The sequence below is a fragment of the Rhinoraja longicauda genome, chromosome 1 (assembly GCF_053455715.1).
Source record: "Rhinoraja longicauda isolate Sanriku21f chromosome 1, sRhiLon1.1, whole genome shotgun sequence".
Taxonomy (NCBI): Eukaryota; Metazoa; Chordata; class Chondrichthyes; order Rajiformes; family Arhynchobatidae; genus Rhinoraja; species Rhinoraja longicauda.
Genome location: NC_135953.1, coordinates 105583203 through 105597516, shown reverse-complemented (window position 1 = coordinate 105597516; position 14314 = coordinate 105583203). Strand labels below are relative to the sequence as shown.

At 46.1% G+C, this 14314-nt stretch overlaps 1 protein-coding gene across 1 annotated transcript in view; it reads right to left on the bottom strand.

Annotated features, from left to right (window-relative positions):
* Positions 1–11036, bottom strand: part of LOC144595956 (SWI/SNF-related matrix-associated actin-dependent regulator of chromatin subfamily A member 5) — a 38147-nt gene extending 27111 nt beyond the window's left edge. The window contains exons 1-3 of the mRNA XM_078403935.1: positions 10747–11036; positions 5407–5490; positions 932–1098 (exon numbers count right to left, since the gene is read on the bottom strand). Of these exons, the coding sequence (XP_078260061.1) occupies positions 932–1098; positions 5407–5490; positions 10747–10827 (332 nt within the window). The 5' untranslated portion in view covers positions 10828–11036. The remainder of the gene's footprint in view (positions 1–931; positions 1099–5406; positions 5491–10746) is intronic.
* Between the last annotated feature and the right edge of the window lie 3278 nt (positions 11037–14314).

The window sequence follows — 14314 nt, the reverse complement described above, 5'->3', positions numbered from 1 at the left end:
AATGAGAGTCAATGTCGGAGAGAAATTCTATTTACCATATTTTTACATTAATAAACAAGAAAATAATAACAAATAACAACATTAGTGAATGTTCTATCATTAAAAACTTTAAAAGTCAACATGAAGATTACTCTTGTCACTTAGATATTGGTTTAGTTCTTATTATGTTCATTGCTCCCATTTCCTCAACAATGAACACTAAAACAAAAATCCTTTGATTCCCGTTTGGAGAATTTCCACTGCCTTTAGGGTAGGGGGTTGCAAGTTTGCAATATCTGGGCAATTTGGACATCTCAATCATTTCACTCTTCATATTCAAAAGAACAAAGTCGTCCTTGTCATCTAATAACATGTTAGTAAACTTGCACTGGATCCACTCACAAGGGCAATAGTCTTTCACAAAATGTAGTGCTTCATGATAGTTGTGGAGTATGATAGGTTTCATCAGATTTGCATTTCAACCCCAATAAATAGAGCAATGATTATTAAAATAGTTACTATTGCTTAATATTTGCACGAGTGCATTAATTTTAGTGATTTACACTGAGACCCAAATCGTTTTGATCTACAATTCCTACTCTTGCCATTAAAAGCAATAATCTTATCAGTATCTTGGTTTCACAGTGGTTATGCTCCTACACAACTCTATCCACCAATTTTTTACCCAGTCAATGGTGAATCACAGAATTTGCACATTCCATCTTGGTTGATCTTCATGGATAATAATTCTCTTTTGTATCTTAGTCGCTGATATTTATTGTAGAGATCTGATGGTCAAGAACCTCAAGAAATACTACTAGCATGACTTTTAATCAAATATTACTTCCTTAAGACATTCAAATGTGAAGAATATTTTCTAAGATAGAATTACACAGAATATGCATCTTTAAAGCAAGGAGAAAAAACAAACTTCGCCGGTAATGTATCTTACTCTCCAACCGATAGCAGTGTCTGCTTTTCATCTTTCTTTATGCGAGGGCGTCCTGGTTTCATCTTCAGAGGTGAGGTTGGTGTTTTCTGTGCAGCGGGTTGGATAAAGTGGGCAAAGAGTTCGGTCTGTTGCAGTAGGTAGTCAAATCTATTTGCTCTGTCGGATTTCTGCCAAACAAAAAGACCAAGACCATTCATGTTAATCAATCTGCAGACCTCCCAACATTTGATTTTACAAATTCATAATTTTGATGTCCAAAATCCAGAATTTTATGTCAAAATCCATGATATGGTGCGTAATGCAACTTTTCAGCAAAAAAAAGTATGCCCGCCAAATGCACATTCGCTTTGCACTACATTCATGTGTGAAAAACAACTATTATTTCCAACAGTCTGCAGTTCTTGGACTACATGAACAATGTCAGGCCTATCATGAGTATATTCTGCTATTTATAGAAAGGTTATTGAACAGAAATACTTTTTACAACACAAAGAAAAAAATGTTTTGTTTTGTTTTTACTATTTAGCTTTTTCCTTGAACATCCCAATTCTCTTGGTATTGAATAAAAGAACAATGGTCATAAAATGTATGACTAAGTTATGAAGAAAGAGTTTCATTTAAAACTGCACATACCTAAATTTTCATTGAAGCCATACTTGCTCCAGTGGTCAACAGCAAATCACAATGGTCCATGTCCCCCCCACCCCTCCCCACCACATACCCTCCCCACCACATTACCCTCCCCTCCCCCAACCCCCATTCTATCCCCATTCTCCCCCACGTTACAGCTAACGTTACATTATTTTGGAAATAATAATTTTACATTAAAAGCTGATTTGCATTCATTTGGCACGAGTTCTTTATGTTGTAAATCAAAGCACCATGCAACTTTTCAGTGGTGGGAAGTAATAGCAGATGTACTTCACATATGGGTTATTAATATGTACTTTAGGGTTGAAGGGCCAATTTCTATGCTGTCTCTCTATAACTCATGCCTTAAGGATTGATTATTAGAGATGTCTTAATTGAACCATAGTCTGAAAAAATTAAAAACACCAAACTTGAAGAGAAAAATTAAAAGTCATTTTCACTCTTTATGATTCTGAAAAAACATACACTTTATACCAGCAATTAAAATGTGCATTGTAACATTTAACTATCTGGCCCGCATCAGACTGTCCAGAGACTTGGAAGAATATTTGCTGTTGTTGCATCTATAGAAGCAAATGTGTCACAGTATCATTTATGGTACACTTTTCACACTGCAGCTGACATTACATTATGCGAGTTCAGCAAACCTATTACCCAACAATACAAAAAGATGGAGGAACTCAGTAAGCCACGCAGCATCTGGAGAGGGAATGAACAGGTAACAATTTTAGGACAAGACCCTTCTTCAGACTGATTTGAAATGCCACCTTTCCATCCCCTCCCCAGATGCTGCCTGGACATAGTGTTTCTCCAGTGCTTTTTGCTCAGGATTCAAGCATCTGCAGAATCTTGTGTCTCCTTATTACCTAACAATGATCGATTTGTACTCTTCCTCTAATGAGACACCACAACTGCCAAAATCAGTTTACAAGCCGATACGCATTCACTAAACACAACATTCTAGATCACATTGTTCCAACCGAACTAACCAATTAAAACCTGAAAATGACTTTCCTCCTGAAAATAATTTTGAGCTCAGGTGGGGCAAAGGAGCGGGTCAGGGGGAAAGTGTTGAACATAGCAAGCTATTTTTTAAGATTAAATATAGGTGAACGTTTAACATTTAAAGTGCCAAAAGAACATCATCCTTTAACCAGCAAGAAAACGTGTGTACAAGTCAAGTCAAGTCAATTTTATTTATATAACACATTTAAAAACAACCCACGTTGACCAAGTGCTGTACATCTGATTAGGTACTAAGGAAAAAATGAAACATACAGTAGCACACAAACATAACAGCACATACAAAACAGTTCACAGCGCCTCCTCAATGGGCCTCAAACGCTAGGGAGTAGAAATAGGTTTTGAGCCTGGACTTAAAGGAGTCGATGGAGGGGGCAGTTCTGATGGGGAGAGGGATGCTGTTCCACAGTCTAGGAGCTGCAACCGCAAAAGCGCGGTCACCCCTGAGTTAAGCCTAGACCGCGGGATAGTGAGTAGCCCCAAGTCGGCTGACCTGAGGGACCTGGAGTTAGAGAGGTGGGTTAGAAGATTTTTGATGTAGGGGGGGAAATGTCCATTTAGGGCTTTATACGTGAATAGGAGGAGCTTGAAGTTGATTCTGTACCGTACAGGGAGCCAGTGGAATGAGCCAGAATCAGGGTGATGTGGTCCCTTTTACGGGTACCCGTCAGGAGTCTCGCTGCGGCGTTTTGGACCAGTTGCAGGCGGGACAGGGAAGATTGGCTGATCCCAGTGTATAGGGAGTTGCAGTAGTCTAGGCGGGAGGAAATGAAAGCGTGAATGATTTTTTCTGTGTTGTCGAATTGGAGGAAAGGTTTGATTTTAGCTATGGTACGAAGTTGGAAGAAGCTGGCTTTTACCACAGCGTTGACTTGCTTATCAAATTTTAATGCAGAGTCAAATATCATGCCGAGGTTTTTGACATGCGGTTTGACTAGGCAGGATAGGCTTCCAAGACTGCCTGTTATCGATTTGATGGAGTCGGGGGGGCCGAATAGGATGACCTCAGACTTGCTCTCATTTAATTGGAGGAAGTTCTGTGCCATCCAACATTTTATGTCCTCAAGGCAGTGTAAGAGGCTGTTTAAATTTTACTGGTTGTTGGGTTTCAGGGGGAGGTAAAGCTGAGTGTCATCGGCATAGCAGTGGAAAGAAATGCCGTGCCTTTGAATGATTTGGCCAAGGGGGAGCATGTATAGAGAGAAGAGAATGGGGCCTAGGATGGAGCCTTGTGGAACTCCGCAGGAGAGGCTAGCTGGAGCAGAGGAATAACTGCCTATGTTGATGGCGAAACTCCTATCTTTGAGGTACGAAGCGAACCAGCTCAGGGCAGTGCCATCAATGCCAACCGCGTACCGGAGACGGTCAATAAGGATGGTGTAGTCCACTGTATCGAACGCTGCGCTGAGGTCGAGAAGGAGCAGGATTGCAGTCGCTGGTGTCGATGGCGAGAAGCAGGTCGTTGTGTACCTTCAACAAGGCAGACTCTGTGCTATGGTGGGCTCTGAAACCTGACTGGAAACTTTCCAGGATGGTGTTTTGGTGTAGGTGGGGCACTAATTGGTTTAGAATTGCCTTTTCAAGGACTTTTGACAGGAATGGCAGTTTGGAAATGGGTCTGTAGTTGCTAGGCAAGGTGGGGTCTAGGTTAGGTTTTTTCAGTAGGGGCTGGACCACCGCGTGCTTGAAACAGGTTGGAACAGTGCCAGTGGCCAGAGAACTGTTGATAATAGAGAGGATGCTGGGACCGGCTATTGCAATTACATCCTTCAGAAGGGCAGTGGGGGCAGGATCAAGGGGGCAGGTTGCTGGTGTCATAGCGGAGGTACACGTGTACAGGTAAACCGTTAAACAAAGCTGTTCAGGTAACAAAAATTCATCCAATCCGAATTCGCATATCACTACCCTACACTATGGAATTTATGTGAAAATCAACAAAATATCATTTTTAAACCCAATGAAGCTTGCAGTACACTTTTCTCAGATTTCAACTCCCCCCCCCCCCACCTCTGCAAACAACCAAACAGAAATCTGGGGGGGGGTGCTTGTTTGTATATACTTTCTTCAGATGGGAAAAATAAAAGCTAAGGAGTTCATTCTGAATGACTAGTCAGAATACAATAGAAAGGCCAAGTGACCCTCAAGCCTGCTCTGCCATTCAATGAGATCATGGTTTATCTAATTTTGGTTTCATTTCAGTTTTCCCATCGGATCCTCTCAACTCTCAACTTCCCTGGAGACAAAAAAGTTGACCTCAACCTTTAATACATTCAAATGAGCCCTGCTTATATATTCCCCCACAAAGAGCAACAACTATTTTTCAAGTGCAATCAGAATCTTATGCTCCTAGTTAGATCATTTCTCATTCTTCCAAAATGAACGTGGGCCTAACATTTCCTTGTCAGTTAATACCTTAATCCCAATAACCAACTTTGTCTTAAATATCTTCAGTGCAAGTATATTCCACCTATTAAATGCACAGTGTTATTTCACAATGCCCAGAGTTGCAACAAGTCCTTTCTACTTTTATACATCAATCACCCGAGGTAATAAAAAAATGCACCTATAAAAATTTAATATTTAGTAGTTAAATGATTCAGGTTAAAGTACACAATGCAAATCTTTTCCATATTTGTGTGTTATGATAGCCCAAAGCAACTACCACTTCAAAACGCATCTCTTATTATAAATAGATATTTTATTAACAAAAAAATGTTAAAATGACTCAGCAAGTCAAGTAGCATCTGCAGCAGGAGAAACATTAAAATGTGTACAGCTCTTTCATTTCATTTAGTACTTACCATTTTTTCTTCATAGGCAGGATCCTCCTCTCTAATCTCAGGTTTTGGCATTTTAAATATAAATATTCCATCAGTATTTTGCCTCTGAGGAACACATATTAGAAGTCATTAGGTTCATAGAAAACAACGATCTGAGAGTGTATAACTAATTAATCTGAATCAAATACTTCTGAAATATCAGGAGTTACAGAAGCAGAACCAATAGTGTAGGGTCATAGGTTCAAGTTTAAGGGCAAATGCATTACAATTTATGTTTTGGAGACAAAGCAATTTGGTACTGAGCAAAAGTGCTTATGTAATATTGGCTAAGCAGCTCTCAAATCTGAAGAAAAATAAAGTTTATAAAAACTTTAAATGTGTTCTTCTACTCTAGTGAGATCCTTGGTTCAACAATTGGCCTTGTTTCATTTCTAATCTTTGGCTTGGGGAATGAAAAAGGGAAAACAGCAGGGTAAGACTTCCATGAGTTCCCACTTTATGTTGGAGGAAAGAGTGGAAAAGACGAGAGACCAATTAAAGAATAATTTATACTGAAAAAGAGCAATAAGCAGGGATTAGACTTTCAGAATGAAAGCTTTAATATACCTTGATATTTTACATTCCCTTCTTTCAGAAATAAACTCAAATTTTCAGCCCCGACCTAAAACATTGTCTGTCCATTCTTTCTACAGAGACTACCGATGTGGTGCAGCACTCTTGTGCTCAAGATTCCAGCGTCTTCAGTTTCTTGTGTTTCTTCTGAACCCAAATCCTCACATTGGTTTTCTGAAATATTATAGACCGGTGACCTTATTATATGTATCTATAACCCGAGATCATTTTGCTTCTCTATCTCAATGCAGTCTCACTCATTCTGGGTAGTAGTGTGAGCTGTGAGGAAGATGCTATGAGGTTGCAGGGTGACTTGGACGGGTTGTGTGAGTGGGCGGATGCATGGCAGATGCAGTTTAATGTGGATAAGAGTGAGGTTATCCACTTTGGTGGTAAGAATAGGAAGGCAGAGTATTATCTGAATGGTGTCAAGTTAGGAAAAGGGGACGTACAACAAGATCTGGGTGTCCTAGTGCATCAGTCACTGAAAGGAAGCATGCAGGTACAGCAGGCAGTGAAGAAAGCCAATGGAATGTTGACCTTCATAACAAGGGGAGTTGAGTATAGGAGCAAAGAGGTCCTTCTGCAGTTGTACAGGGCCCTAGTAAGACCGCACCTTGAGTACTGTGTGCAGTTTTGGTCTCCAAATTTGAGGAAGGATATTCTTGCTATTGAGGGCGTGCAGCGTAGGTTTACTAGATTAATTCCCGGAATGGCGGGACTTTCATATGTTGAAAGACTGGAGCGACTAGGCTTGTATACACAGGAATTTAGAAGGATGAGAGGGGATCTTATCGAAACGTATAAGATTATTAAGGGGTTGGACACGTTAGAGGCAGGAAACATGTTCCCAATGTTGGGGGAGTCCAGAACAAGGGGCCACAGTTTAAGAATAAGGGGTAGGCCATTTAGAACTGAGACGAGGAAAAACTTTTTCAGTCAGAGTTGTGAATCTGTGGAATTCTCTGCCTCAGAAGGCAGTGGAGGCCAATTCTCTGAATGCATTCAAGAGAGAGCTAGATAGAGCTCTTAAGGATAGCAGAGTCCGGGGGTATGGGGAGAAGGCAGGAACGGGGTACTGATTGAGAATGATCAGCCATGATCACATTGAATGGCGGTGCTGGCTCGAAGGGCCTCCTCCTATACCTATTGTCTATTTTCATTACAGGCAGGTTTGAAATATCTTAGTTTTCCTCAGGGTAAGTCATAGCCCTGCCCCCAGCTTTAAACTGATGAAGCACAAAAACTTTAAAATCGTTTGTGGTTTCAAATTAGGATTGTGTCAAGACAAACATAAACAGGCAGTTCTCCAATAATGCACATTAGAAAAAAAATCAAAGACACTATATATACCTCTTCAACCAAACATTGTAAGTTTGGATTTGGTTTAGAGATACAGTGTGGAAACAAAGCTTTTAACCCATAGAGTCTGCGCTGACCAACAACCACACATGCACTAGTTTCATCCTACATACGAGGGACAATTTACCAAAGCCAATTAACCTATAAACCTGCACATATTTAGAATATGGCAGGAAACTGGAGCACCCGGAGAAAATTCATGCGGCCACAGGGAGAAGGTACAAACTCCATATGGACAGCACCAAGAGTCAGGATTGAAACTGGGCCACTGGCGCTGTAAGGCAGCAACTCTCCTGCTGCACCACTGTGCCACCCTAAGCTTGCAAGTTTGTTTTATTCCATTTCCCCACTGACTAAATGGAACGATAATTTTACGAGCTGTTTTATAGAGTGCATATTGGAGAAAGGTGCTGAAGTGCTGTGTGAGGGTAAATATTGAGACATTGGTTTGTGAGGCCTCAGAGAAACTGAGCAGAGGACGATGGCAAGACATGGTGAGGACTGCTTTCTTGCAACTCTTCTTCGGGATGGCAGTTAGGGTATGAAAACTCAGAGAACAGCAGCAGTAGGCAGGTTTGTGGCATCAGGCCTGGCTCTGAGGTACATTGGTCAGGTCAGATAGGGCTGCAGTGACAGAAGCCCCAAAAGTTAGCAGGACAGATGGGCGATTCTGTGGCAACAAGTGGGACTCCATGAAGGTGTCACAAAATGTTGGAGTAACTCAGCGGGCCAGGCAGCATCTCTGGAAAAAATGGACAGGTGTCTCTTCTGGCCAGGACCCTTCTTCAATCTGTAGCAGGGTCCCAACCTGAAACATCACCTATCCGTTTTCTCCAGAGATGCTGCCTGATCCGCTGAGTTACCCCAGTATTGTGTCCATCTATGGCATATACCAACATTTGCCGTTCATTTTTAATACTCCAGGATGTTTCAGAGTGGTTGCAGAATATTCCCTGGGGGATGGAACGAAAGGTGCTGACATAGAGCATGAGGAGATGGCACAAGACTGGAGGGATAATGGGTGGCATAGAGTGAAGTGGTGGGACAGGATGGGAGAGGTGGCATAGGGTGGGAGGGGTGAAAGGGTGTGGGGTTCAGAGTGGACAGAGTGCAAGTGTGGGGGTGAGGTGGCAAAGAATGGGAGAGTTGCAGGGTGGATATGGTGACATGGTAGAACAGAATGGGGTGGTGGCACAGGGTAGATGGGGTGAGGAGACAGAGGGTGGGAGGGGTAAGGTGATGACACTGTGGATGGTGTGGCACAGGGGCTGTGGGGACGACACAATGTGGAAGTGGTGAGGGGTGGTACAGAGTGTGAGGAGTTGGTACAGGGTGGAAGGTGTGAGAAGGCAGCACAGGGTGGGACGTGTGAAACAGGGTGAAAGGAGTGACCGTAGGCACAAGGTTGTTTGTTACATTGCTTAATAGCGTTAAATGTTAATCGAAGCAATGACTTGTCAGTTTCAATTATTTGTCAATTTCATTAGCCTCCACAGTGTTCTTAAAGAGACAGTCCATTATAAAGAGTTCTGGAACAATGAGGGTTTACTGTATTATATCAAGTTTTGGTCACCCTGCCTTTGAAAAGATGCCACTGAGCTGGAAAGATCGCAGAAACATTTACTAGGATGTTACCAGGACTCGAGGCCCCGAGTTATTGAGAGAGGTTGGGCAGCCTATGAGTTTACTTCTTGGACGCAGGAGGCTGAGGGCTGATCTTACATTAAAACATGAGGACAATAGATTGTGCAAATATACAGATTCTTTTTCCCATGGTGGGAAAACAAGAACTAGAGGACATAGGTTTAAGACGAGCGAGGTAAGATTTAATAACGGGGGCAACTTTTTCCAGAATGCAGGAGCTACATGGAGCAAGCTGCTAAAGGTAATGATTTAGGCAGGTGCTATAGCAACATTTAAAAGACATTTAGACAGGTCTGTGGATAGTAAATGTTGAGAGGGATAGGGACCAAACACAGGGATGAGCTCAGATGGGTCACCTTGTTTGACATGGAGCCCATATCATGCTGTATGAACCTGTGAATAGTATTTCTCCTGGTCTGGAAATAAAGAGATTGACAGTCCCCAAAGAAAAAGATTTTAAGATACAATGAGAAAGGTAAAAAGATGCTGTTAGATTAGCCTGAGCAATGATCTTACAATAAGGTAAAAAGATGCTGTTAGATTAGCCTGAGCAATGATCTTGTGGAATGAAGTTGAATATTAGAGATAAATGGAAAGGCTGAAAATATTAATATAAAGTCCAAATAAATCTGAAACTGAATACTCTCAAGTCTGGTTTTCTACTCTCACAACGAGCACTTCATACCTCTTGAGAATTTCCTGTTTTTCTAGTCATTGTGAGGCTTAATCGTCTAATTACTCATAATTAGGGATAGGTTAGATACGTGCAATAGTTAAGCCAAGTAGACTAAATGTATTACATGGAAACAGAGCACACAAGAGAAAAAAATAAACACGGAGAGGCCGAGATGAAGGCGAGGAGGTTGTGCACTGAGCATTGTAATGGGTACTGTCTCGCATTTGGGAACAGGGCCATTTATCAGAACTAGGAAGTAAAGAAAAGCAACACGTTAGACGGCAGGGTGGGTTAATGACTGATTCTTTTGTCTGTCTCCAACTGCATCAATCCACTCATTAGAGATAGAGTTCACAGCTTATCCCCCAGGGTTATTAACAGCGTTTTCCCTCTATCAGTGAACATCAATCCCTTCCCACTCCCCCACTCCCTCCTCCCCACAACTTAACGAGTTTCTCTTCTCTTTTCCTCAGTTCTGCCAACAGATCTTGGATCTAAAATGACCCTCTTCCCACAGATGCGGCCCGACCAGTTAAGTATTTCCCCTCAGTTTTGAGTAGACTTCAGACATCTGTAAAATGTTGGCGTTCAAACAAAGGAGGGAGGGAAGGAGCGGGATGGGAGCACGCGTCCGCGCTGCTGTTGCCGCCGCCGCCCGGAGACCCGGCACCGTGGTTACCCTCATACTCCCACCCCGTCCCAGGGATGGGGGAGACCGGGAGGCGAGTGGAGGTGGGGATGGGGACGGGGGGGAGAAGGGCAATGTTGGTCGGGTGATCTATCACCAGGATGGAAGGACCACAGGTGAGGAGGAAGTAGTGCGTGCGGGCGGGCGGCGACGGCGGGGACCACCGTGTGGGGGGAGATCCCGCCGCCACAGACGCTTCAAACGGCCCAGCGCCGGCGGGGGCCAACACCGGCTCGGCTCGGCTCCCGGCCGGTAACCGGCGCTTTGCGGGCGGGCCCACCGACCGGCAGCGGCAGCGGCCTCCCGCTGGAGGTTAAGCGGCCGTCCGCCCGACACGGGGCCCCGGCCGGGGATGACGCCGCCGGTGGCGGCCGCCTACCTTGGGCTCTCCTCCCTCCACGGGCAGCGAGCTGGCGGCGTCTCGCTGGCCTTCGGCCGGCTTCTCTTCAGCCTCGGACATGTCTGTTTGTAGTGGGATGCGTCCCTCTCCCTCTCCTCCTGCTGCTGCTGGTCCAACCCCTCCCTCTCTCTCTCTCTCTGCGGGCGATGTGGGGTTCGGTGCGGGGCTGGGGGTGCGGAGCGGCACCGTTCGTTCGTTCGTTCGTTCGCTCGCTGCCTCCTCTCCCGGCTCCTGCCTCCAACCGCTGCCCCACCGGCCGCCCGGCTCTCGCGAGAACCCGCGCGCGGCGCAGCCCGCCGGCTGCGTCACTGCCCGATGACGTCACGGCCCGCTGTCACCACGGCCCGGCCCCCCGGTCGCGTCACTGCCCGATGACGTCACGGCCCGGTCCCCCGGTCGCGTCACTGCCCGATGACGTCACGGCCCGCTGTCACCACGGCCCAACCCGCCGGTTGCGTCACTGCCCGATGACGTCAAGGCCGCTGTCACTACGGCCCGGCCCGCCGGCTGCGTCACTGCTCGATGATGTCACGGCCCGCTGTCACCACGGCCCGGTCCGCCGGCCGCGTCACTGCCCGATGACGTCATGACCCACTGACGTCACGATCCGACTCGCCGATGGCGTCACTGCCGGTGACGCCACGGCTCGCTGACGTCACAGTCCGGCCGTGGGGGGGGGGGGGAGAGGGGAAGGTGGTGGCGCAGGTTGGAGAGGTGAGAAGTGCCACAGAATGCGAGGAGGTGGCACGGGGGTGAGGGGTGGCACCGTCCAGGCCATGGGGTTTGGAGAGGGGCTGTTATAGAGTGCGAGGAGATGGCACAGGATGGCGGGTGTGCCATAGAGGCTAAGTCAGTGGGTATTTTTATGGCAGAGAGAGACAATTTCTTGCTCAGAACGGGTGTCAAGGATTACGGGGAGAAGGCAGGAAAATGGGATTAGGAGCAGAGATCAGCCATGATTGAATGACGGCGTAGACTCGAGGGTCAAATGGCCTGTATACTCCGAAAACTTGTGAACAGGTTGCCAGATCACACCAGAGCAAAGGTATTAAAAGGGCCAAAGACACCCATAGGCAACGGGTGGAAGACCACTTCAACACCACGGACACCAGAAGCATGTGGCAGGGTGTCAGGGACATCACTGGCTACAAGAGCAGCCCTGCCTGCCCCCACAGCGATATGGCACTGACCAACAAGCTTAAAACCTTCTTTGCCCGCTTTGAAACTGGCAAAACCACCTTGAGTGAAAGAACCCCAGCCGAGGCGGTGGGACAGGTCTTGCAACTGAGCACACAGGAGGTACAAGACGCTCTGCAAAGGGTCAACCCACGTAAGGCTGCAGGACCGGATGGAGTTCAAGGAAGGGTACTGAAGGACTGTGCTGAACAGCTGGCTGAGGTATTCACCAGGATCTTTAACCTGTCATTATCTCTGGCTACGGTCCCCAAGTGCCTGAAGTCGGCTATCATAGTTCCGGTGCCGAAAAAAGCAAAGATCTCCAACCTGAACGACTATCGCCCGGTTGCCCTAACGCCGATAGTCATGAAGTGCTTTGAGAGGCTGGTCCTCTCACACATCAAATCCAGCATCCCTGACTCACTGGACCCACATCAATTTGCATACAGGGCAAATAGATCCACAGAGGATGCCATCTCTCTGGCTCTTCACACTGTCCTGACTCACCTAGAGAGACAGGGCACGTACGTGAGGATGCTATTCATAGACTATAGCTCCGCCTTCAACACGGTCATCCCCACCAAGCTCATCACCAAACTCCACCAGCTAGGCCTCAGCTCGTCATTATGTGACTGGATCCTGGACTTCCTGCTGGAACGACCGCAGGCAGTGAGAATGGGCCCGCACCTGTCCTCCACTATCACCTTGAGTACCGGCACACCACAGGGCTGTGTTCTGAGCCCCATGCTCTACTCCCTCTTCACACACGACTGTGTTCCTGCATTCGACACCAACACCATTGTCAAGTTTGCAGATGACACAACGGTGATCGGGCTGATCACCAACGGGGATGAAACAAACTATAGAGCGGAGGTGCAGAACCTGGCGGACTGGAGCACGGATAACAACCTGTCCCTAAATACCACCAAGACCAAGGAGCTGATCATCAACTTCCGTAGGTCACATAACAGGGAATATGCCCCGATCTCTATCAACGGGGACAGTGTGGAGAGAGTGTCCAGCTTCAAGTTTCCGGGCACTCACATTTCGGAGGATCTAACATGGTCCAATAACACTGCTGCGCTGGTCAAGAAGGCACAACAAAGACTGTTCTACTTAAGAACACTGAAAAAGTCTGGTCTACCCCAACAACTGCTGACGAGCTTCTACCGCTGCACCATAGAGAGCATCCTAACGCATGGCATCCCTGTGTGGTACCTCAGCTGCACGGAGGCAGAAAGGAAAGCTCTACAGCGGGTAGTCCATAGAGCTCAGAGGGCCATCGGAACACAGCTACCAGACTTGGAGGGCATCTACAACACACGATGCCTCAGAAAAGCCACCAGCATCCACAAAGACTCTTCACACCCCTGCAACAGTCTGTTCGAACTCCTTCCATCGGGCAGACGATACAAGGCCTTCTACGCCCGCAGCCCCCTGGGTGGGGACACATATTGGGAGCTCCGGCAGCGGCAGTGTCTTCGTCCGCCCCGAATCGCGGGGCTTGGGTCGGCCCACCACGGACCTTTCACCATCCGGTGCGGCCTGGAATAGGCCACGAGATTTTCTCTGCCCGGCGGGGGCTTCAATGTCGGGAGCCCCGATCGCCCCGACGTGGCAACTTCAACAGCCTGACCGCGGGAGAAGAGGGCAGGGGAAGAGAAAAGACATTCTGGCCTTCCATCACAGTGAGGAGGGGACTGGAGGAGACTCACTGTGATAGATGTTTCTTTTTGTTTGGTGTTGGTTTATGATTGTGTGTGTTATTGCTTATTTTTATTGCTTATTTTTATTGGTCTTATTGTTGGACTGTGGGTAATTTTTTTTCATTTCACTGCGCATTTATGTGTATGTGACAAATAAATTGACTATTGACTACAATTGACTATTGAATGGCATAAAAAGTGAACCAGTTATTGTTGTTGTCTTCCACCTGAAACGTTCTGCTTCTCTTCCCACTGATGTTGTCTGACCCGCTTAGTACTATCATTATCTTTAAATATAAATTTCCATCATCTGCAGTTTTTTTTATTAGCACGTGTGGGGAGAAAGGGTGCCACAGGTTGAAAGGGTTGGGGAGAGGAGTTGCCGAAAGGGTGGAAGAGGGTGGCTTGTGAGGAGGGTGCGCAAATGCAATGGTTACATTTATTTTGAGAGGAATAGAATATAAAAACAGGGATGTAATGCTGAGGCTTTATAGGGTGCTGGCCACACTGCTTTTGTGGAGTATTGTAAGCAATTTGGGGCCCCATATGTGAGGAAAGATGCGCTGGAGAGTATCTAGAGGAGGTTTACGAGATTGATCCCAGGAATATGTGGGTTAACATATGATGAGCATTTGACGGCACTAGGCCTGTAGTCGCTGGAGTTT